This window comes from Odontesthes bonariensis, chromosome 22, assembly GCF_027942865.1.
Source record: "Odontesthes bonariensis isolate fOdoBon6 chromosome 22, fOdoBon6.hap1, whole genome shotgun sequence".
NCBI lineage: Eukaryota > Metazoa > Chordata > Actinopteri > Atheriniformes > Atherinopsidae > Odontesthes > Odontesthes bonariensis.
In genome coordinates this window covers 10,709,783-10,733,668 of record NC_134527.1, presented here as the reverse complement: position 1 = coordinate 10,733,668, position 23,886 = coordinate 10,709,783, and the positions used below count along the sequence as shown (strand labels likewise).

The following is a 23,886-nucleotide window of genomic DNA, read 5'->3' as shown; positions in this document are numbered from 1 at the left end:
GTTTTTTTTTGTTTGTTTTTTTTTAAACATCTTGTCTTATAATACCTCATGTGAGGTTCTAAGCGAGGTGTGCCAGTGGTGAAATGAAAAGACAGCAGGCGTGTGATTGGTGAAAAACAACCCTCATCTTTAGGCATAATGAGTCTCTCTGCAGCAGCTCTGTGCCTGTACATTCTGAAACACCTCCTTGTCCTTTAAAGGCACTTACACACCAAACATTGGGTATACCTGGAGCGTCGGTTAACATCTGTCTGTCTTGTTTCACAGTATGCAGTGCACCATGTATTGTACCCCATCGACGTATCTCTTTACTTTCTTTAAAGCAACTTTTAAGGAATCGATGAGCTCAGCTCTAAACTGAAAGTAAGGATTTATGCATAGCTCTTTTAAATGAGTTTTTTTTTTCTCCACCGAGCACAGGCAAACTGCGGTGCACAGTTGTTGTGCACATTGCTCAGCAGGCTGTACATCCATACTGTGCAGTGACTCTTTACACACGCGCACACAAAGGAAAGCTGTGTGTCTGTCTCTGTATCACCACAGCTTCACCACTGATCCTGTCCTCCTTAAGAGGACACAGTCTGCAGTGGAAACTGAATGAGGGAAATGTTGAGATGGTTTGTAACGTGTATTGGAAAATGTCAATAGTTGTTAGCTGTCCTGGGGCTATGCAAGCCTTGCCTATTCAGTGAGTCATGTCTACCGTGTTCTCCGTTGGAACATCCAAACCCTTCCTTTATTTAAGATGGTACTGCTTAAATTTCACTGCTCTCTATTGATTTGTCAACAAACTCTTAAGAACTAAGGTTAGCAGTGACTGACTCGCATGCTGTTGCTTCAGCAATGTCAACACGTAATGGAAATGTGTTCAAACTCTTGTGAATCAGTTCTCTTGTGAATAAAAGCAGCAATTACTGTGTGATCTTTTGCTATTTTCTCTTTCCCTCCTTTATGAATGCAACATTATTGAGCATCCCTCATTTCTAAACGGAGCTACAGTGTTTGATGGGTTTAATTGTAAGGCCTTGTTAAAGCATCACTGTAGATGTCGCCACGAAAACATCTTATTGTATTTACCACATTTTTGTCTTTGTAATATAATTTTTTTAAGAATCTACAGGTCAAGATAGTCTTCTTCTCCTCTTTTCCACTCTATGTACACTTCACAAGATGATCGTGTGGACAGTCTTTGACTGTAATTAATGTACTTTATTGAATACATATCGGACCACGGCGATCGGTTGGATTAACAACTGTTTTTTACAGCGCACCACTTAGAAGGCATATCCATTTTTCCGACTCTAAAATCGACCGGCTTTGACTCTGAGCTTGAATGCTAACATTTCGCTGCAGGATATTTAAGACACTTGCAGCTCAGTCATTTTAGATTGTAGTCAAACTTTGATGACAACGCAACCTTGAGAAAGACAGACTGCAACAGAATTAATATGCCAGTATTTTAAGTGAAATATGGTTTCATATGCCCAAACTGACATGACAGAATGTGTTGGCTCATGTTTTGCGTTCCACACACACACACACACACACACTCACACACACTCATACACTTACCAAAGAGGGTTCATCCCACAGGCTGTATTGTCCTTGAATTTGGAGGCCAGACCCCACTCACTCAGTCTATTACCCATCTGTCCATTGAAGGGGAGGTGAAACGGCATGAGAAATATTGATAGATTAATATAAATTTAGAAAGAAAGGGGGCTTCCTGACTGGGATCAGATGTGCAGTGTGGATTCATGTAAATGCCATGAAGTACATCCCCTACTCTTTCAGTGTCAGCGTACACTTTCATGCCATCATTTGAAAAATCTTCATCACCCCATAAGATCCACAGCGTATTTGAATGTTGTTTTCATATGTACATTTTCCATATACATACATTTCCATATTTCCAAATACATCGATAATAATATTCTGGATTATCCCTAATGGGATAATCCAGAATGTTAATCTATTCTCCAGGATATATTTGTTAGAAATGTTGGTCTAAATCTGATACAAAAACCAGTATATTAAAAAAAAAAAAAAAAGTTGGAATGAATGCAAAGACATTTTCAAGAGACTTCTTTCTCAAAGATTCAAGAATATCAAGGAGATCTTTCTGCAGTTTTCTCCATTTAAAACAATATTTTTTGCCATTGTGAAATACAATATGGAGTATTGTACTGAAACTTAAGACGATGGTCTCAAATCAGTGATGAACAAATCCAGGAGAGATTTTTTTGCACTGTGAAACCAATCTGACCCGGCAGCACGTTGTACTCTCTAAGTCTGAGCTAAATGGCTCTTGCTCCAGGGCACAATTTTTTATTTTATTTTTATCCTGGGATGTGAGTCAAATCAGTATTTGCTTGCAGCTAGATCAACTGACTCGGGGTCTGACCTGGGTTTCCAACGTACTATTTTGCAAAATTGATATTCATGCTGGCAGGATGTCTGGCTTATGTTTACTTTCCTATTCTCGCCTGAGATTTATCTTCCCAATGAAGATTCTTCAGTGGGTTTTAGCAATAAATTAGGATTCCCTGTAGTTTCCTGCTTGATAAGAAACTGAACCAAAGCAAAACATAACAAGCTTCACAACTTCATATATTTGAGCCAAAGCGAAACAACTTCAGGTTCGCAATTTCCCGAAGAATATCAAAAGGTATTTGTGATGCTACTTAAATTATTCTAATGAATGCACCTACATGTTTTGATTCAGGTTATCCAAAGTCACGATAAGTTTGCCCAGCCTGACTTATTATCAACGTTGTAGTCATTTTCTGTCTCTGTGTGTGTCGTCTTTCTTTTCAGAGGAAGAATACAAACGTCTGAGTGAGGCTCTGGCTGATGAAGGCACTTACACTGCAGTGGCCTTCAAATACAGCGCTGACTACTATGACCCCTCACAGCCCACAGAAGAGGAAGATGCCAACAAGGAGCATGGTGAGAGGCTGTTATCGTCACACATTTATGCTCCTGATTGGAAGAATGAAGCAAAACCAGGGATGCAATACACACAGCTTCTATGAGTGAAGTTAACACTACGAAGTACAGGAGTTGGCAGAACAGTGGTTTGTAAAGTTGGCAAAGTCTATCTTGTTCTCCCATTCCTTCACTGTGACCCTGATAAGCTGCCCGAAGGTTGTCTTACTTCACTTTGAACTTCTTGCTATTCGTAATTATCCACAATTACGATGTGAATATTTAACTTCTGCATGAAAATTGGAAATTTTTGCTTGCTTACATGCTTGCGATTCCTGTGTCGAATCCAAGTTACTATCTACCAACGCACACCTGTGAGGATGTTGATTAAGTCGAGTTCCTGCCCGTGAGGCACAAATGAATGTCAGCAAGCATTGAGGTTGCAATATCACCTCAGCTAGTCACCGCACACTGCCTTAGTAAACTTCAGTTCTCTGACTTTTCAAACTTGCATATGTCTCGAAGACCATCAGGAAGCACTTTCACATGACACGGAAACAAATTATGGTGTTGGCCAGACCAAAACCGGACTTTTAAAATGCATGTTAACATCTTAGTCCGACTGAAACCATAAAATCAATCAAAAGTCACGAAATAACACACCAAATCACTCCTGCATGGATATGCAAAAGTCGCTCTGCACACACTTCAAAGGTCCACCTTTTTTTTTCTTCATCTTTTTGTCAGAATAGTAATAACTGTAAGTATGCATTAATACAACTGAATTTCCAACGATGCTGCTCCGGGTTGCATAGTCTGACATGCGTCGGTTAGAAACTCTTATTTCCCTTCCTCACTTGTATAACGGCACAAGGATGGTGGTCCAATTCAATTTCCAAGCCGTCTTCTAGCCGTAGCTCGAGTCAGCTGTGCGTGAAAGCATACCGATGCATTCCCCAGCGCAAGATTCTAACTTTAAGATCGTAACTCGGTGCTCAGCCTCGACTCTAATCTGAATCATGTCCTCATTATGACCCCAAAGCTAAGATCAAGTCTTTGACCTTATGTAGACGTATGTAGACCGTAAGTAGACTAGATGCCTCTCTTATTCTCCCTTGAGAATTTTTTTGAGCTGAGTTAAAATATGAGATCTGGAATTCTGTGGAATTTAATAAGTCACTGCGGATCACATCTCAGGGGCCATTTTAAAATGTGTCTTTGACATAATCACAAATGCAGATTTAATGAAACAAGTTACAAGCCTCTCGAGAACAATGCCGATTAATACGCTTGACACATTAATACGATGACATTAACAGACGCACATAATAACAGTATAAATGAGATCATAACCACTGTTATTTGCCCCTGAATGAAAGCCAGATAAGCCAGGAGCTAATTGCAGTGTTATTTATATGCTCTCTGTCAAAATAAGACAAATCTTTCTTACTGTAGGCTTCTCTGTTACCCAGTTGATTTAATTTCCCTTTATAAAAAAACAAAAAAAAAAGACCTTTATTATTGGGCAGTTTCTGTTTGCTCCATTTATTTAAATCCAACCACTTTGTCTTCTCTGACTTATTTGACTGTGAGCAGACTGCCCACTTATGTGTGTACTGAGCTGTTAATGTGTGTTCTGTAGCTTCGAGGAGAGCATTTATTTTGGTGTAGTGTGTAATTACCTGTGCGTCACTTAATATACCGCTGTTTTGATTTTGATTTAGATTTTTCTAAGTGCAAGTCAGTCAACCATGATAGTAATCCCATAATGGCTGAGTGACGCTGTGATGTTGAGAATGAATTGGAAATTATTTCCAGATTGTGGTTCGGAGGGCCATTATATTGTACGTTTACATGTTTTGAGCTGAAGTGTGACATTATACGGAGTGAACACACTCCGTGGCTTTAAGCTTCACCAAAAGCATATTTTTTAAAATTTCATGCACAGTGCACTATACACGTCAAGTCAAATGTATCCTCAGACTGGGCAGAAACTTTGAGTATTTCCACTCTCCATTGCTCCCTTTTATTAGATTAAAGGGCTCCTTTATCACCCTGTAAACTCCCTGCAGTGCCACATTAAAAATGTAATCACCTCTCTACCTGACCTCTGTGTGGTTATCAACATGAAAGTACAGGCTTTAGTGGTATTTCGCTGTGATGTATTAGAGAAGTGGAGAGAATGGTGGAGGAGTTGAATTCTATAAATTTTTAAAAGGTTTTAGAAATTCAGTATTAATCTTAATTTCTCTGGTCTACAGTGCAATTATCCAGTAGGGTGTAATAGTTTTTGTTTCAAATGATTGTTCATCTCAATGATTTATGTATTTATTTGTTTTTCTGGTGTCTCTTCACATTCATAGAGGACGCAGAGCCTGAGGACAGTGAAGAGCCATTTGTTGCTCCTGCAGGACTCGAGATCCCCCCAGATGTGGAACTGGTGAGTTCTGGACTCACAGCTGCCTTCTAGATGATGGCATCCTGGTCATTGATACGTGCCTTGGTGTAATGCAAATTTATATTTCCTTTTTTTTTTTTTTTTTTGGCTTTTTTCTTTTTAATAGATTTACAAAAATGTGTCTTAATTGTAATGGTTATTAACCGTCAGTCGAACACACAGTCTGAGCGCAGACACTCGGGCTTCTGAATGCTGTAAGGCTGGTGCGAACATTTTGTTTCTGCGCAGCTTTGTTTTCTAAATTTCCTCTCAATTTGTGACTGATAGAAAACAAGCGATGGACTGTCATAGCATCCCAGGTGGACCCCAAGTCCAGATTTTTTTCTTTTAGTGTAAGCGTTCCAGTTTTAGATGAGCTTCCGAAAGGGGCTCTGGATTACAGAGTATCCAAAAAAAACAGAATCTTAAAGTACGCAGCGCCCGAAAGAATGCAAGTGCTGTTCCCCACCTTGGTGTCAACATTTCTGACGGATCATTTTGTTTCTCAGCTCGGGTCCAAACTTGGGGAATGTTGCTGAGAGGGTGCGCTATCATGGCATCGAACACCATTTTTAAACACAGAGTGCTGTAGACATAGACATATTTCTACTGTTGATTAATGGGCTGATTGTACCCCATCCCCAAAAATGAAGGACAACTTAAAATGGGGAAAAAAGTTTTTTTTTTTTTTTTTTTTACAAAATACCAAAAACGTAATATTTATATATTAATGTAATTAGATTACATATTTGCTGCTCTTGCTTAAAATGTTTTTGCTAATCGATCAAAGTGATCTGGATCATGTACAGTGGTGAACTGCTCAGGTTTTACAGCAAAGACAATAAACTGATTTTTAAGGGGTCTATTGAGATGACTGTTATAGGAAAACTACACATCTGTTCCCTTCTTCTTAGTTAAGACTTCCTAAAGTGTCCCGCCTAAACTGCATTGAAACACAAGCACCTTGGATGTGAATTTTTATTGCAGATCATATATAATGGATTGCACTTCACATAAACCGACCATCCCAAGAAGATAACAGTGATATAACTAAAGTGAAATATTAAAATCACTTTTGCTTTGTTCCGTCTCGTGTCTGCAAAGAGAACCCTCTCGACTCCCCGCTGCAGCCGCTTCCTTATGCACGAGAAGTTAGAAGGTTGCTATCGTGGACTGTGTGCATATCGAACAGCCAAACCGCCCCCATATGTGTGAAGGTGCAGACAACAACCTAGCTGCAGTAGATGGCTCACATATGATTAGTCTCGAATTGCCTCTATTTTTTTTTAGGGAAAGGCTGTCTTTCTCAATACAGTTGGCTACTGTACATTTCTAATTAGATTTGTCACAATCTCTTTTTTTTTTAATGTAAGCTCTTAATGCTCTTGACAAGAAAGTTCTAAATGAATTAATAAATGAGTCATTTAAATGAATGTTTTTCCTTTGTGACTTAAAGAGGATGGATTCAGATTCAGAAGTATCACAGCCTGAGGTCAAAAACTGCTCTTATATCTGATGGTATGGCAGTACATACTTTCTGCATCGCTTGCCAAACAGCTGCAGGTTTAACAGATTATTGCGGAGTGGACTTTGTCTTTTATGGTCCTTTTGACTCATCTTTATGTTGGGTAACTTTTTTCAGGCTCGTTTCTTAAAGATGCGTGTATTTTCTTGATATAATCCAGTAATATCATCATTTTTAAATTTTTATTTTTATTTTTTTTGTAGCCGGCAACCATCAAAACCCACAACATCATCGAGAGGACGGCAAACTTCGTGTGCCAGCAGGGGGCTCAGTTTGAGATAGTGCTGAAAGCGAAGCAGTCTCGCAACTCCCAATTTGACTTTCTTCGCTTTGACCATTACCTGAACCCTTATTACAAGCACATCTTGCGGGCGATGAAGGAAGGTCGATACAAACTTATCTCTTCCAGCAAACAGGAGCAGTCACAAGGTGAGTTCAGGAGACGATCCGCTGAGCCCACAGCTGTTCAGATGCTCCCATGGCATAACATTTCCAGAAGTGTCATGTTCTGTACCTTTTATTATTTATCCTGCATGAGTGCATACAAAAAGCACAGTATCGTACATCAATATCAATATTAAAGATTTTTCTGATGTATTACTTTCTGTTGTCTTGTGGTAGAGTCAAATTCGGATGATTCTGATGATGACTGCGATGGCAACTACCTCCACCCCAGCCTTTTTGCCCCTAAAAAGAGCTCTCGCCTGGAGGAGCTGACAAAGGTACTGTAGATGGAAAATAGGCCACCCAGTTCAAGGCTTTACCCGTCTGTTACAGTCAGCGCCTCGCGTCTCGCCACAGTTCTGTGAAAACCATCTCCTGAACATTATGAGCTAAAATAAACTTCTTTTTTTTTTTTTTTTCTAACTGCATCATTAAGTAGGTCATGAAGTTTCCGTAACATTAACATTGACATATTGACTAATACAGAGAATCCCTCTCGTTTATCTCTCAGGGACCCGTTGGTGTGTTGTGGTCTGTTTTGCTGTAAAGGCACTGGCCTCGGGCTGTGTTTGTACTTATTTTGCTGTATTTTGTGGCACGTACTTTGTGTAGCCGATGCTTTGCGTCGAGTAGGGGAGCTCTAATCCTTTATGTTCAATTTGCAGAACAATAACCGCAAACTGTAGCTTAGTATGCATGTAAGAAGTAGAATTCTCTCAACGCTTCTCAATATTTCTGATTATCTGAAAATTATTATTATGAGAAACAGGATTTTAATTGGATTGGGACTATTGGCTACTCTTTAATAATGATAAGGATGTAAATGATCAGTTTCAGATGGATCATATATCTGTTTAACGCTTCCACATTTCCTTTTGAGTAACATACTAAGCTTGTTTTCATAAGAAGCTGTTGAACACTTGCTTTCTACAAGGTTTTACAAGTCTTCTGAATGACGTTATCGCTCTTTTGGGAGGTTGTACACTTGTGCTGATATGTTGCATTTGGTTTTCACTGAACATGGCACCGTGCTTTCTCTCATGCAATTTTGCAATCATAATCTGTGCTGCCATGTTTCTTTTTTAGAGAACAACCCTCTAACCCTGTTAACCCTTTCAAACCACCCATTGTGGTTCAGGCTTTTTCTCTTTATACCTTAATACACTTGAATATTTTACACGCTATCTGAGTCAAAAATGTATTTTTGGTTTATTTTTCTTGCTCAGTTTCTCGGGGCGTTGCACGGTCTGACCTTGGGGGTTAACTTACAGGGACATTCATTCCTATGATGGTTGACAACTGTGATGTATGTGTAACCAACCTGCTCATCAGCATTGTATGGCGTTCAGCTATTAACGGTCTAGAGATGATTATTCACTTTACCAGAGGCCTGGGGTAAACAGTAGAAATGTTTACTGATGACTGCTGTGCGTTCTAAGATTGTGCTCTCGAGCCCCCACTCTGAATTACACCTCAGAGATTCATTTAACACACACTGCTCATATTTTAGCTGATAAATCACACATAAATAAAACAGAGTGAAACATTACATAAGTTATATTAAACTGATAATCATTTATTTGAGCCTATAGTTGAAAATGATAAGCCCAAACACAATGGCAAGAAATGCAGGACACTGACAAAACAATACACAAACAAGAAAAAGAAAAATACCCGGCCGGGGTTAAGCAAAGTTATTGTGGGTACCCTGATGGCATGCGATGGCGCGCGATGGAGCTCGATGGAGCTCGATGGAGCGCGATGGAGCTCGATGGAGCTCGATGGAGCTCGATGGAGCTCATACCGTCTATGGACCTGAAGCGCTTACTCACAGAGAGCCGACATGTAATCCACACTCGTATCCACAAACGCAACGTCCACCGATGTCACCCGAGTACCGACTCCATGACCATCCAAGGTAACGGTTTTCTGACACGAAGAAGCCTCCTCTGTTGGTCTTAACCCCGCGATCCGGTCTTAACAGGCTAGCAGAGTCTCCGTTGTTGCCCGTTCGTTCGATAGCATTATCCAACTGTCAGTGTCCAACGGTAGAAAGTATCCAACTGTCAAACGCTGGAAAGTGAACTAAACTTCTCAAACGAAACATAACTCAAGGACTGAAACCAAACGGACACAGAAAGACAGTGTGTCGAACTGCTCTTTCTCCTAAACGTCTGTAGTTGACATGTTGACTTAAAAATAACTCATTAAACTCTTTTCCAACTCCGTATCGTCCGATGTCTCTCCCGTTCGCAATCTCCTCGCCCGCTTCTCTTCCCGTTCCCATGACAACCTCGTTACCCTGTCAACCGAACAGCAGGCCGTATAGGAAGCTATAATACTCCGTCAACAGAATAAAAGTTCATATGACAAGTTGTCTACAATGTTAGAAATACAATACATTACATTAGATGCTTATTAAAACTCTTGTTTAAAACATATATTAGTGGACCAAAACATATTAACACATACTTGGCTTTAGCCAATATTTCAGGTGTGTTACATATGTTTTTCACTTGTGAATAATCTCCCTCAGTTTAAAATGATGGATTCCAAATTGTTTGGAAAATGGCCTTCTAACCATTTTCAGATTGGTTGGCAGCAATAACTTCTTCTCTCAGATCCTAGTGAATGTTTCTCCTCCTTTGCCTTCAGTTTATACACACATACACACACACACACACACACACACACACACACACACACACACACCTGAATGCTCCAGAAAAGCAAATTACCAAAACTCCTACTTTTATAGCCTGTTAATTCCTATGAAAAGAATCAGGATGTGCTTAGTTTCCCACACACTGCTCATGCATTTTAGCTTTGTTTTTGCTTAATGAATTAGGACATGGTGTAATATTTCATATGATGTCGTGTTTACCAAATTTTCTTACATGGCAAAGTACCAGATGATGTTTTTAATCATGTCCTGATGTGTAAGAAAATAGAACTGAGAGAGGATACACTTCTTTTTTTAAACCTAAAAATGTCATTACAGCAAAATTGTTCCATCTCATCGAGTTCCCATTTGGTTGGATCTCAGCTGCTTTTGCACTCCTTTACATAAATGGCCTTCGCACCTTTTTTATTTTTTAAACAAACCGGTCTTGTTCTTTCGAAGCCTCTGAAGGTTATGGACCCAGATCATCCCCTAGCAGCACTTGTACGAAAGGCCCGACTAGAAAGAAATGGAACGGCACCAGTGGTACCCAAGCCAGAGGAGACTGCACCCATCGCACCCAGTGTACCCAGTGCACCCAGTGCCCCCAGCGCACCCAGCGCACCAACCCAGTACACTGCTGACCGTGAGTATATTCGTTTCTGCTTGCTCATCTTGCTGAACAGATGTGTTGATGATAATGGACACAGAAAAATGGCACTGGACTTTCTACTTTTCTTCCTATAGTCTTCTCTCATCATAGTTTATAATCGATGTAAGGGAATTCTTGGTGCCTTCACAGCAAAGTCACATTGAGTTTAGAGATATTTCGGGGCAGAGCGCAGACCTCTTGAGAACTACAGTACCTGACCCGAATCAGCTCGCATGAATCCCACACATAAGCTGGGCTTTGGGTCAGGTCAGACTTAATTTAGATACGTGGCCTCGTTTCTATAAGTTCAGTGAGACCTGACAGAACCCATAAAAGAGGTTTGATAGAATGAGGCGCAGTGCTGGTCAAGGGATTAAAAACAGAACAATTCATCCTGCCTGTGTATTTGTTCATAATCCTTCTTGGTTTTGCGTATCTAAAATTGTATGTGGCACTACCGTTATGAATCAGTATTACACATGGTGGCTTTAATTAACGGACTCTCTCCAAGCATTAACAAGGGAGCTTTTAAACATGAAAGCATAACGGATGCAATCCTTTTCACATGTCTGGGCAAGTGCACACGTTAAACGGATAAGATTTACCAGAATATGAATGAGACTCAATTCACAGCTCCAAAATCAAAACAGTTGAAATGTAACGAAATGTTTGTGAGTACGATTTAGATATCTTCTTTTAATACGATGTTTTAAAATGACAGCATTAGGGCTGCTTTCGTCACTTTACTGCTAAAATACGTCATGTCTTGTTTAGAATTTTAAGATGAACTCTCAAAATTACATTTTTAAAATGAATGAATCATAATTACACTTTTTTTTTTTTTTTTTGTAGATCTAAGCTTATAATGCCGTTTTCTTTTTGTGAGAACATCCTTTGTGCAGTGCCATATGTGCAATTCAATTCGGAATTATGCATTTCACTTGCTAAAGTAATTGTTCCGTATATATATGCTCATCCATGTCTGACACTTGCTCACTTACACCTTTAGATACGGCAGATATTGGCCCATGCTGACACTTAAGCCTGTTCTCATCCTATTGGAATTTATTCATCCCTGACAAAGCTGTCGATGTGCCTAATGCTGTAATGACCTTGCTGTTTAATGCTGTTTAAGAGCATTATTTGCCATAAATTGTTCGTGGCTTGGCTCATAACTCGCTCTATTACTTTATTTGAATGGGTAGCTTGCCCTAGTTTACTATATGCTTTAATTTCCTCTGTGAGCTGAAGTGAAAGAAAAGAGAGAAATATTCTAATGTTACAGCTATTGTTTGTTTGGCCAACTGTTGAATTAAATCTCTTTTTATTTTAGGTCTTTCGCTTGCTCATTTTAAGTCTTTGTCATGTATCATATGACGAGTTTCTAAATTAGAGCCTCTGCGTTGGCTCTCCATTTTTTTGGCTAGAGAAAATTATGTCATTGAAGTCAGCCACCTTAATGAGTAATATGCCGTTCTCAAAAAGTCTCCACTCTGGCGCTGTCCTTAGTCCTTGTCCCTAGTTTTAAAACTATTTTTATGTGTAGTCGGGAAAGACACAAGCATGATTTTTTTTTTTTTTTTTTTTTTTTTTTTTTTTTTTTTTTTTTTTTTCATAGAAGTAGAAAAACACGGGTTTGAGTTGAACTTGCTGCTCCAAAGTGTCTTTGTCCAGCTTCCCCGTTCCCCTTCCTTGAAAATGTCATTTCAGTTCAATACAGTGACGGCGCAGAAACGTGCCGTTTGTGTTACGTATAGGCTCCTCGCTAAACAAGGCTTATTTGACAGTTTCCATTTCCAGCGGCGGATGACTTTTCCCTGACCTGTTGATGTTCTTTACAAAGATTAAAATGCAAAGACTTGTCTAATGCAAGAGTCTGAAATGACATAGTAGATCATGGCATTACCTCTGAGTAGACGTGGAATCTAAATGAATAGATCACAGTGCAAATTAGTTGAAGAAAAAAACCCAACACCACACGCTGACCCCAACAGAATGGAGCTAGTCAAACACCATGTCAGTCGAACAAAAAAAATGAAGCTTTCATTTGGGTGCTTGGGTTTGAAAGAATTACTATTATTCAATAATTAAATGTATTGTTCACTTTATGTTCAAATTTAGAGACCGAGTCAATCATCTGTTCATTCATGTCCAAATCAGGGCTCTTTCGTATTCATTCATACTTTTCTTCATAATAGAACTATTTGTTATCTATCTATCAGAGTCAATTTCACAAGCTACTGTACTTAATGTAGTTTTCTCATCTGTTTACAGCTGTGTACTACGGGTACTACATGCTCCCTGATGGATCCTTCTGCCTTGCCCCACCTCCCCCAGGTATAGATGCAACCTCATATTATAATAATGTGCCCTCAGCTGTCATGGCACCCTCTGCTAACCCACCCTCTGAGGCTTTGCCCCACACTGGGACTACTCATACTCCCACCCCAGCGGAAACCGTTGCAGTGACATCATCAGTTACAGCTGCAGCTACAGCTACAGCCCCCACTCAGGCCTCCAACGCTGCTGCTCCTGTGAATGTATCAGAAACCAGGTTAGGGAAATGGGAATATGAAAATTCCTACAGCATGGATTTTCTTTGTGATTAGTGTTGTGTAATTTATCTAAAATGTATTTAAACATGAATTAAACCCGTGTTTCGTTTGCAATGCCAAGCTTAATGATATGAAGACTTCGATGGCCCAGTCATAGTATTTGACCAAAGGTTTTATTACCTGTTGTCTGTTTTCTTTGTTGCATTATTTTAATCGCATATTAAAATGCTCTCTGAAATAGCTCAAAAGCTGAAGCCCCAGTTTCCACACCAGCAGCAGCCATCATCCCCCCACCTCCTGACATCCAGCCAGTCATAGACAAGCTGGCCGAGTACGTTGCGAGGAACGGTCTGAAGTTTGAGGCCAGCGTCCGTGCCAAGAGTGATCCCCGGTAGGAGTTTTACTGCTTCTAAATCTATTATTCTAATAAGGTCTTGGCTTTAGGGACTCTTATCAGTAACTGTGCTTTCAGATACTGAAGACAGAGCATCTTCATCATAGTCTGCCTCATCTTTTATGAGTACTAACCTGTCATCTTAAACAGTGTTTGCTCTTCTCTCTGTCCATTGTAGGTTTGAATTTCTGCAGTCTTGGAATCAGTACAACACCTATTACGAGTTTAAGAAGAATTACTTCTTGCAAAAGGAAGGAAAAAACTTCCCAGAGGTACAACATAGTGTTTGTGTTTAAGAGTCGCTGTTCATATGAATTTGATGCCCCTCGGGTTTCTTTATCCCATCACATTACATTTACATTATATTGCATTTATGTCCGAATCTTGGCAGCTTAAATCAAAACTCGTACTTGACACGCGCACGCGTTTGATACAGCTGACGGTACATCCCCCCACATAGCCATGAAATATAAATGTAATAACCACGGTTCCTGCATAATGAATTGTATTCGTTTATAATGACGGTACTGTCACAGTTTCATTTGCATCACAGCTGTTACAAATTCATAGATGATTGAAATGACCATTTACAGCCCTGAATCACTTGATACAGCTGTGATTCATGTGGATCCTGAGGGGGGACTGCTGTTGTGGACAAAGGGGAAGAGTTGTTTTGCCAAGCCAGCAGAACATTTCAGTTGAGTTTTGCACTTACAGCCCAATTTGGCCATTTAGCTGGACAACTGTCCTTGTCCCAGTATACATGCACAGAAGTGCAATCGAGATATTGACCTCAATGTGTCCAATGCTGCTATTTTCTGGCCTCTTATGGTAACACGTTTAAGATATTCCGCTGCTTCGAACTTCCTCTGTGGGAGATCATTATGCGTGTTAGTATAGCTAAATTCACTGCACAGATGTTGTCTTTAAGTTACTCCGATGATGATTTTGTCAGATGAAGCTGCGGTTATAAAATCAGGATTTTCTTGGAGCGGAACGGCATGCTCTAAAAGCTTTAACAACAGTAAGTTAACACAGCGGCTGCTTTTCAGCCACAATTTCTGATGCTTTTAGCCATCTGATGAACGAAACAAAAATATATTGCATGCATATCATGCTTCAAACTAACCTGCTGATTTCCAGTGTTGAAGTCGGGGCACTTGGACTTCTCTAAAGTTCATAGTGGATTTTAATGAATTCTTTGGATCATTGTTAAGATTGGGAAAAGGTCGTCAAGTCATTTACTGCTCTTAGTCAACCCTGAAATTGGTTGCTTTTTCTTCCTGATACACTTGGCTGTAACACACTGAAATGAGAGATTTCCTGATCCAGAATATTGAAATAAAGGAAGAAAATAATCCTCGGAACAAGTTGATTATTTGTAAAGAGTGTTGTTAAAAAGGTCGATAGAATTCAAGGTGACTCAGAGCAGAACTGGTTGTACAGTCTGATTTTCTTCCTTCAGGAAAGAGATGATTACATCCGAGATAAATCCACCTGTTTCAACTAACATCTCCTTTGTTTCAGGAGTTTGGTTCAGCTGAGTCTTACAATGATAAATGACTACCTCTGGGCCTGAAAAATGAAGCAAGCACAGGAGTGTCTAAAAGTGCCGATCTGGAGTGGCCATTTGAGCTTACTCTTAAATTGAATCCACATTGTAAAACACCTGCTTTTTCAATAGAAATCCATGATAAAAAACCAGGCATAAAAAGTCCTTTTGGGTACTATAGCAAATCTTCCAGTTTGTGACATCAGTGTTCAGATGAAGTAGTGTCCTCTCCTAGTCAGTCAGAACATCTTTGCACATCAATGCTAGTTCCAAAAATCCAAAACATTTATAGCAAAATTTCTAAATTGATGACTTCAACACACCTGCCGGCTCAGCTTTTAGGGGTTTTTCATACCTGAGGTTTATTGTTTGCTCATCTGTTGTAGGTCCAAGTCTCCATCATTCCATTACCCTTAATGTGAATAGTCATACGGCAACCTGTATGGATGTATAAATGCTTTAGACATATCAAAATCTATGCATGCACATATTAAAGGTTTTTTTGAGTTGGTTGTGTGACTGAGCGAGAGAGAAGAAATCAAGAAGTGAGAGAGTTTTGTATGGAGCAATTTGTCTTATGAGGAATCAAATCCATTAGTTTGTCAGAGCGCAGAGAAGTGTGTCCCATTACGAAGGAGCTGAGGCTGCTCCAACAAGCAGCTGCTCTGCTTTTCTATCAAGAAACCTGCCCTGAGTTTGTGATTTGTGTTTTGCTGCAGAAATTGCTGCTGTCAATGAGTGCGATGACTTTTTAGTTTTATAGTTACCAAAAAAAAAAGAACATTTATTCAACCTGCGAAGAAATCGGTAACTGTTGCTTCTTAAATGATGCTCCAACTCTTTGTTTCTATCAAGGATGTGCATAGAAAACTGAAGAAAAAAAAAAAAGACTTATTCAATCAAACAAATTTGAAATCTAACCAATGTAATGTGAAATTTCCAGGCCAAGAGTTCAGGCACAACATTACAAGCGTATGTGACATACACTGCATGGCGATTTGATCATTCTGACTGTGAGATTATCCGTGACTATTTGCATTCCACAGTTTTCATTTTTAGATTTCTGTGAATTCGCTTAAGTCCGCAAAAGCTGATGATCTTCTCCCAGCAAAGGAAATCTTATAACCCTCTGATCTCAATGTAAATGAATGTTTAAGTGCTGTCAAGGCTAAGCTAAAGGTGTATACACAGGAACATTCAATTTCCTGCCTCCCCGGAATGTTTTCCAATGTGTTTCCTTCCACTGCTTTGATTTTTAGAGATCTATCAGGAGGTTATATTCTCTGGGGCTTACTGGTCTAGCGCTTTGACCATTGAAAACACTGTTCACTCAAAGCTTTATACTCTGTAGTTGCCTTTAAAGGATTTTTCAAACTTTATGAAAGGCATCTCAGGAGCTTTTTTTCTTTTTTTACCTTTACCGTCGGTATTGGCTTCGTTATCACTTTTCTATGTCATCCCATCAGTAGTTCATGTTTGCGATCACAGCTAAAAGCACATGATTCACTGACTTTAAAAGTGTCGGCTTTTGCTTGTCCGACCTTTGCTCGCAGGCCTGCTGTTATGGGTTTGTTAAGACACTTTTTGCGAAGAGCAACCGACCATACAGTGGAAAATAGAAAGCTTTTAAAACAACTAATTACCCCAAGCAAATGAGTGAATGGGAGTGAAAAGTAAAATGGTGGGGATACGTAAATGGAAACCTCAAAAACCGAAATCAATATATGCTCTCTATACATACCAATATATACATCTATATGTACCCTAACCCTATGTATAGATATGTGTGTATACATATATATATATGTAAAAAGTGTAACATGCAAATGTTAACTCATTAACAGAGTTCTTTTGTCTTTTTGTTCGTTTTCAATAAATCCTCCAAAAAAGGATTTCTAAAGGAATGGCTCACCTCCTAAAAAGTCTTAAGCGTTTGTTAATGTGGCTCAGCTGCCACTTTAGCGGTACAAAAGCACAGAAGAGAACATCTGTTTGTAAAAACAAAGACATGTCTCTTTCTGTGAAATCTCAGCGTCGGCACCATCTGTCTCAAGTCAAAAATTGTACTCGCTTACCAGTAATGTGGATTAATCGCGGAGAGATGGAGTAAGTTTAGAATGGATGCGGCGTGCAATGATTTGCTTCATTATTTTAGATGCGAACAAAGCAGCTGATCCCGTTTCCCTTCTCTGACTTTAGTCTGTTTTATGTCATCTAGAGTGGGGCAGCAGATGATTCCGATGAGCTTCAGTCTGACAAGTCGGCCATGGAGTCCAAGCTGGCAAAAGGTGGCACCTCAGCCCAAGACACAGCACACTCATACACTATACAAAGTGCTGTTTTTAGCTGCCATGTCTTTAGTTCTGTCCCTTGATTAAATTAGATGCAAAGACTTTGGAGATGTGTGTAAATGATCACGCATAAGTATACATCTCCTTTAATGTGTGTGTATGAGTTGCCCTTTGATGTTTATGCATAGACGCCTATGAGTCTGTTTGTATTTATGTTGGAAATTTCATTTGATGATATCAGGCCACACGTGTTTTGCAAAGATGAGGCTTCTTACCACTACACTGGCAGGATCTATAAACATATGCACATGCACTGTATGCAAATGAAGGCATGCAAGCACACAGATTATTGGGATGTGACTGATTGGGGAGCAGACCATGCAAAACTAATAACGAGCCCGAGCAGTACGAAAGTGAACTATCCAGCTCTCCACAGCGTGGTTCTAGGTCCTATATTAATTTTATTGCTCTGGGGATTAGGGCACACCATCTCTTTTACATCAGCCATAGAAAAGGTTTTTGATAATTAAACAGAAGTGTTTAACTTGTGTCCTGCTTATCCTGCTGGCTCTTTTTCTGACTCTGTATGCAGGATTTATTGTTATTGTCTCAACGTGTTCATTTTACCAGATGATCCAAAGGAGGAAAGAATGCACCTCTGCCTCTCTAGTGTGCTACTCTGAGTGATCTTTTGTCTCTTAACCACGGCTTAACTTTCTTTATTTGCACCTTCACAGCCTCTTTTGCCCCCATCTGTTTTGCAATCAAGCCAAAGGAAAATGACATGCTGCCTCTGGAAAAGAACAGAGTTCGACTGGACGACGACTCGGACGAGGACAAGGTTTTTATCGCACATGCTGTACATCTAGGACACTATTTCTGAAAAGGAAACAAGTTCTCGAAAATCTTTTTTTTTAGTAGCTTTAACAAAAAAGTAACAATGCATGTTTGTTTTGAAGTTGTTGGATGGGGAAGGGCTGGAAGCCGTGATTGGTGGAGCTGAAGTGGTTGACAAGGAGCCTCCTCCAGCCAGCGCACCTGAAGAGAAGAGACCCACCCTCAGCTTGGAGGAGTTGGAGGCAAAACAAGGTGAATTAAAAAAAATTCTGTCTCCTGCACTGCTTTAGGTGCTAATTACCTTCAGGGTGAGGACATCGCTTTGGTTCACTTCAGCTACTTGTTGCTTCTTGCTACTGACGGGACGTAGAAAAGCACCTGATTCTAACTTTTATCGACTCCACTGCAATTTAATGTGGGTCTGCTGAAACCGTTTATTTCGGCAATAATGAACAGGTGCCGTTACACCTGTTTTTCATGCTTTGGTTTACTGAGTTTCAGAATTGATGGGGGTAACTTAAGGAGACTGTAACGCCTAAATCTGGATTCTACATTTCCTTAAACAGCGTCTGCACCCTGCACACAGACCCAAATAATGTAGAACTGTAAACAACCTCATTAACTTCTCAAAAATGCGTAATGAGAATCTCTATTTTTGCTGCTTTTTTTTTGGCTTATTGCGGGTATTAAAATTTTACATGCAGGCTCTCTTCACTACTTCTGAATAAGGGAAAAACCTCAGTGACGGTGCAATAAAGAAAAAAAAGCATTTAAAACCAGAGAGCAAACAAAAATGAAACAATTTTTTTTTTTTTTTTTTTTTTTTTTTTTTTGCCCTGAAAAGTTTAGACTATAAGTTCTTTGATCAGGACTTTTAGGACTGGCATTAAAACAACAATTACTCAAGTTCTATTTATTTCTTTTATTTCTTTCTGTTTTCTTCCCCCAGAAACTCGCTACATAAAGCAATGAGAGTAAAATCCATTTCTTGCCAAAGGCAAGTTTCCCAACTTGTTTTTGAAGTTGGTCAGCTCTCCAAAATGTTGACATTTTTTAACGTGTCTCTGGATATTAATTAAAAAAAAAAAGAAACAAATGGCTTTTATAGACACTTTTGATTGATTTATATTTATTTTCATTATTTGTGTGTGTTTTTCTTGTCGTGCTTTAACAGCGGCACATAATTTAACAGCTTCCACAATCTTAGTATATTCCCTCGAAGCTGGAATAAATTGGAAACCTTCAGATCCGCTTTTGCTGCAGAAATGGGAAATGATTTTCTTAATAAAACAGTTTCAAATCTGCAGATCAATTTTCCACTGAATTTGACTTGTTAAGGAGGTGCAGACGTTTACCGAGGCTGTAGAAATCAAGCTCGTACTCTCGCCTCTCGAAATAACCATCAGGAGCCTGAATGTGCTGGCCAGTACAGCTAATGATGAGGTGAGAAGGTGCAGAGGGCTCCTCGAAGCCTCCTTCATTAAACCGATGATGCTTCAATCTTAAGTTATGAAAAAGAAAGTGACCACGGACAACATTATTGCAGCGGGTTTTCCTAAGCTCTGCTGTTATTTCAGTGTTTTTGCTGTGGTTATTTTGCTTCATTTTTTCCAGTAGCTCCTCTAAGTGAAACATCTACTCCTACTTGTTTATTGCCTTGCTTGTCAGATGCAGATGATTGCAGACTTCTCGTTAGTTGTTCAGCCAAATGCTCTTGTGACGGTGTGGATCTTTAAAGACTTGAGTTCCAGCGTCTCACGAGCGTAGAAGATTAGATGGGTAAAGTGTAATAATCTTCCTTAGACCGCAAAGACAGCTGCGAAATGGAACCTTAAAAGATGGACATACGGGCAGTCAAAGACAGAAGTGCCAATTTTTTTAGTATCAACGGAGTTGACGGGTCCTTTCTTGGTTCACTGGAACAGTTTTAGCGTGTAATGGCCTCTTTTGAAGCTGACAGGCGGCCGAAGAAAAGAGGCTGGAGGAGCCTAATAAAAAGCTGACTGAATTGCCTCTGCTGTGCAGCAAAGTGGCTGTCAGTCAGCAGGCCTAACTTGATCAGATAGCTCTAGAATCAGTGGCAGGCTGCAAACACTAATCTGTCGTGATGGGCTGAAAAAAGCCACACACACACAGTGTTGTTTCCTTTAATAAATGCTGTACATGAATTAGGCTTCAAGTCTTTCCCAGCAGATACGCCTATAGGATAGTGCTACTAAGATTACTTAAAAATGTACTGTAGTGTCTAAAATAAAATCTCCGATATTGGTAGGAATTCTGTCGCTCAGTACTAACTTTGAACAAAAAGGAAAATGTTAGTAAAACATTCCGACGTGAACCAGGACAATGACGTCAGTAGGTATATAGGGAAAAAAATAAAGACTTAATATAGACTTAAATGCTCAACTAAAACAAATAAGATGGTCAATTCTTAATTCCTTAATTCTAATGAAATAAATTCCTTTCTTCTTTATTTCAGTTTCATGATAGTTAAGTCTTTAGCTGTTAAAGTAAATATTGTGAAAATGAAGAGAAGCAGCAAACTCGAGAAAGGGAATCTTGCCAATGTTTGGCATGTTGCTTGACCAATAACTGAAATTATATGTTAGATATAAAGATTGATTCCTTTTTGTTTAACTGACGTTGCAGCTAAAAAGCTAAACGGTCATCAGAGCCACAGATTTCAAGATTCTTATTTAACCAACGTGTTTTGCATCTTTTGCTTTCCACAAAACAGGGTTCCATGCATGCAACCGAGCCTTTGTTACCAAAGGTAACCAGTAACTTTCCTTTCGCAAAACTTCCCATCCATTCTTCACAGAACTTGCATTTTCATATGGAGATATGGAATCTCAGTCCATATGTAGATACAGTAGTCGGACCGAGACGAGCCAGGACCGTGTTGTGACATTGTCTGGGGTACTGACAGATCCTGCTCGGTTATGTTTGGCCTCGGCTGCTGGTTCTATTTTTAACACTGGACAGACAGCAGTAGCCCCAGTGGTTGCATATCTTAAAAGAATTGTTTTTTTTTCACAAGCATTTGCTTCGCGTTTTATTGTGTCTTGTCTTTGTCTGGCTGATACTGTTACTTTCTCTGCCTCGTTTCACTCTTCACGCCACCTCCTCACCTGTCTATCCCCTGCCAATCTCCATCGCTGCACTTCCTTTCCACCCCCACTCGAGTTGTGCTCTTTTCCCCGCTTGCCAGTTGTCTTTCTTCTCCTCTCCACCCACATGTTCCCCCTACTGGTGGGAAATTATTTATAATCGGACTCCGTTTTTATGTTTAGGAACAGCATTTTTGTTGATTGACAGCAGTTTGAGACTCAGAAAATTGTAAAAAAAATCTCCTTAGTTGCATGCGACGGTAAGAACAGAAAATTGCTCATCTTTTTCTTCTTGCCTGTTTCTCCATTCTTCACTGTCCACACATCCCTTATTCGTCTCCTCGTGTCTCCATCCATTTTGTTTTTTTGCTTGCTCACCCTGCCTCCTCTCTCTCTCGCATTTAATTTTTTTCTTTTTTTTTATTTCCAAAGACAAGTTGTGACTATGAGCAAACTTTCTTGTTAATTATCTATCTGTGTTTATAAAAAAAGAAGAAAAAAAAAGAAAGAAAGAATGGGACTACAATCAAGCCATTTTCCCCGTTTCCCCTTACCCTCTCATCTCTCTGCTTTTAGCCAAGCTGAAACTGGAGGATCGCCTCGCAGCTGCAGCCAGGGAGAAGCTGGCGCAGGCATCCAAGGAGTCCAAAGAGAAACAGCTACAGGCAGAGAGGAAGAGGAAGGCAGCGCTCTTCCTACAGACCCTCCGCAGCCCAGCCGCTGGAGAGCCTGAGGCCAAGAGAGCCGAGCTCGATTCATGTACACAACTCCAGGTAGGAGAACGGTTGATACAGGTGGCTCAGTGTTTGTAATCGCTAAGAACGTTTTAAAACGCCGACATCTGTTTGGTGTGACGTAATAGGTGTGTGTAAGCTACAGACCCACGCTTACAGGAGGCACACCGTCAGGTTTTTATGCGATGTTGACGCATTATCAAACTGCTCTGCTCACACCGTGTGGGGGATCATATCTGTGGAAATCATCCTAAGGTGTTTAATGCCATTCACATGTTGCTCAGAAAGTCAAATTCCTGCTTATGTGAAAATTTTTTTATTTTTTTTTTTCTAAGGATGAGATTTAACACTGATATTTTGTCTGAATGAGCTACATTTTCCACTTGTTAAGACGCTAAGCTACAAAAATCAATATGAAAATGAGTCCCTTCATGATCTGTGTTGTAGAACAGAAAAATGCTGTAACATCCTCTGGCATTTTCTTCCAACGATTGCGTGTGAAGCATTAACCAAATTAGTTGTTTGATAGTTATCAATTAAAGGTCTGGCATTTATGATTTAGTTTGTTTTATACCCAAGATCAGATAATGAAAATTTCCCCCGTACATCCAGATAGATACAAGGTTCCTTTTAAATTTTTTAGAAGGATGGTCTAATCAAATATTGATTTGACATTCAGACTTCAGAGAGCCCACCTTAACCCTCTGTATATTTACTTAGCCAACTAATCCTAAACCAGGGAGATTAGTTTCCTCTTTTTTTTTTTTGTTGTTGAAGCTTCTTTCCCAACATTTTGTTCCTTGAAGATAAACAGTATAACTGATCCAGGTGAAATTGAGTTTTTTTTTTCGTAATATGTGGTTCTCGCGTGGAAAAACTGCACTCATCTCTTTTTGGAGGTGTAGTCGTCTCAGATGTTATCAGAGCAAATGAAACATCGACCCTGGCGCATCTTCTCATCTAATGTTGACACCAACTGCAGACGGTCTGTTTACCCAACCCCCCCTCTTTATTTTCAATGTAATGTCAGTTTTCAACATGAAATAGAGGTTTGACAGATTACATTTACATTTTACTTGCCCATCACACAGAAGACAGTGTTGGCAGACACTGCTAATATAGGTGTTCCACTCATATTAATGAGATGGAAAGCCCGGCTTAGACGCTTTTCGTATGGGCAGCTCTCTTCCTTGGGTTTTATTCAGTCATTATACAAAGAAGAGGTTGCATTTGTATGCAGCATCTGACACTTATAATGAATTCCTGCATCTTTTCCTTGAATCAATGCTCTGTTTCAAACAACAACAAAAAAGAGCTACCCACAAAGAGAGGGTTGAATCCTTTTTTTTTTTTTTTTTCTGAGATCTATCAATCTCTGTGTTTGTGTCTCTCAAGATATAGACACGTCTAGATATCCAGAGACATCCATCTAGATGCCTGGAGATGATAGAAATAGAACTCTCTTGTACATGCTGGCACAAAGCAAAGAGGTGTGTGTATGTTTTTTTTCTTTTTTTTTTTTTTTCTTTAGTGGCAATGTGGTACGTCGGTCTTAACCACAGCAGTCGTTCGTACGTACCTGATCAGTGCAAAGAGAGTTTTATGTCATGTTATCATGACATAAAATGTAGGCGAACCACCAAATTATTCAGTGCGACTCCCAATGAACACAGCCAACACCAAAAGTTTTAACAAATGCTTTTCTTTCTGTCCTCCAAAGTTGTTGTTCTCCGTCTCAATGACAGGCAGTGCTCACTATCTGTGT

At 39.6% G+C, this 23,886-nt stretch overlaps 1 protein-coding gene across 2 annotated transcripts in view; it reads left to right on the top strand.

Moving 5' to 3' along the window:
- The window catches only part of sfswap (splicing factor SWAP), a 42,700-nt gene that overhangs the window by 2,932 nt on the left and 15,882 nt on the right, over positions 1-23,886 (top strand). For both annotated transcript variants that reach the window (XM_075455088.1, XM_075455089.1), the window contains 12 exons: positions 2,818-2,949; positions 5,292-5,368; positions 7,094-7,319; positions 7,512-7,612; positions 10,459-10,642; positions 12,923-13,202; positions 13,445-13,594; positions 13,776-13,869; positions 17,368-17,437; positions 18,178-18,281; positions 18,400-18,529; positions 21,964-22,160. In XM_075455088.1, the coding sequence (XP_075311203.1) occupies positions 2,818-2,949; positions 5,292-5,368; positions 7,094-7,319; positions 7,512-7,612; positions 10,459-10,642; positions 12,923-13,202; positions 13,445-13,594; positions 13,776-13,869; positions 17,368-17,437; positions 18,178-18,281; positions 18,400-18,529; positions 21,964-22,160 (1,745 nt within the window). The remainder of the gene's footprint in view (positions 1-2,817; positions 2,950-5,291; positions 5,369-7,093; positions 7,320-7,511; positions 7,613-10,458; positions 10,643-12,922; positions 13,203-13,444; positions 13,595-13,775; positions 13,870-17,367; positions 17,438-18,177; positions 18,282-18,399; positions 18,530-21,963; positions 22,161-23,886) is intronic.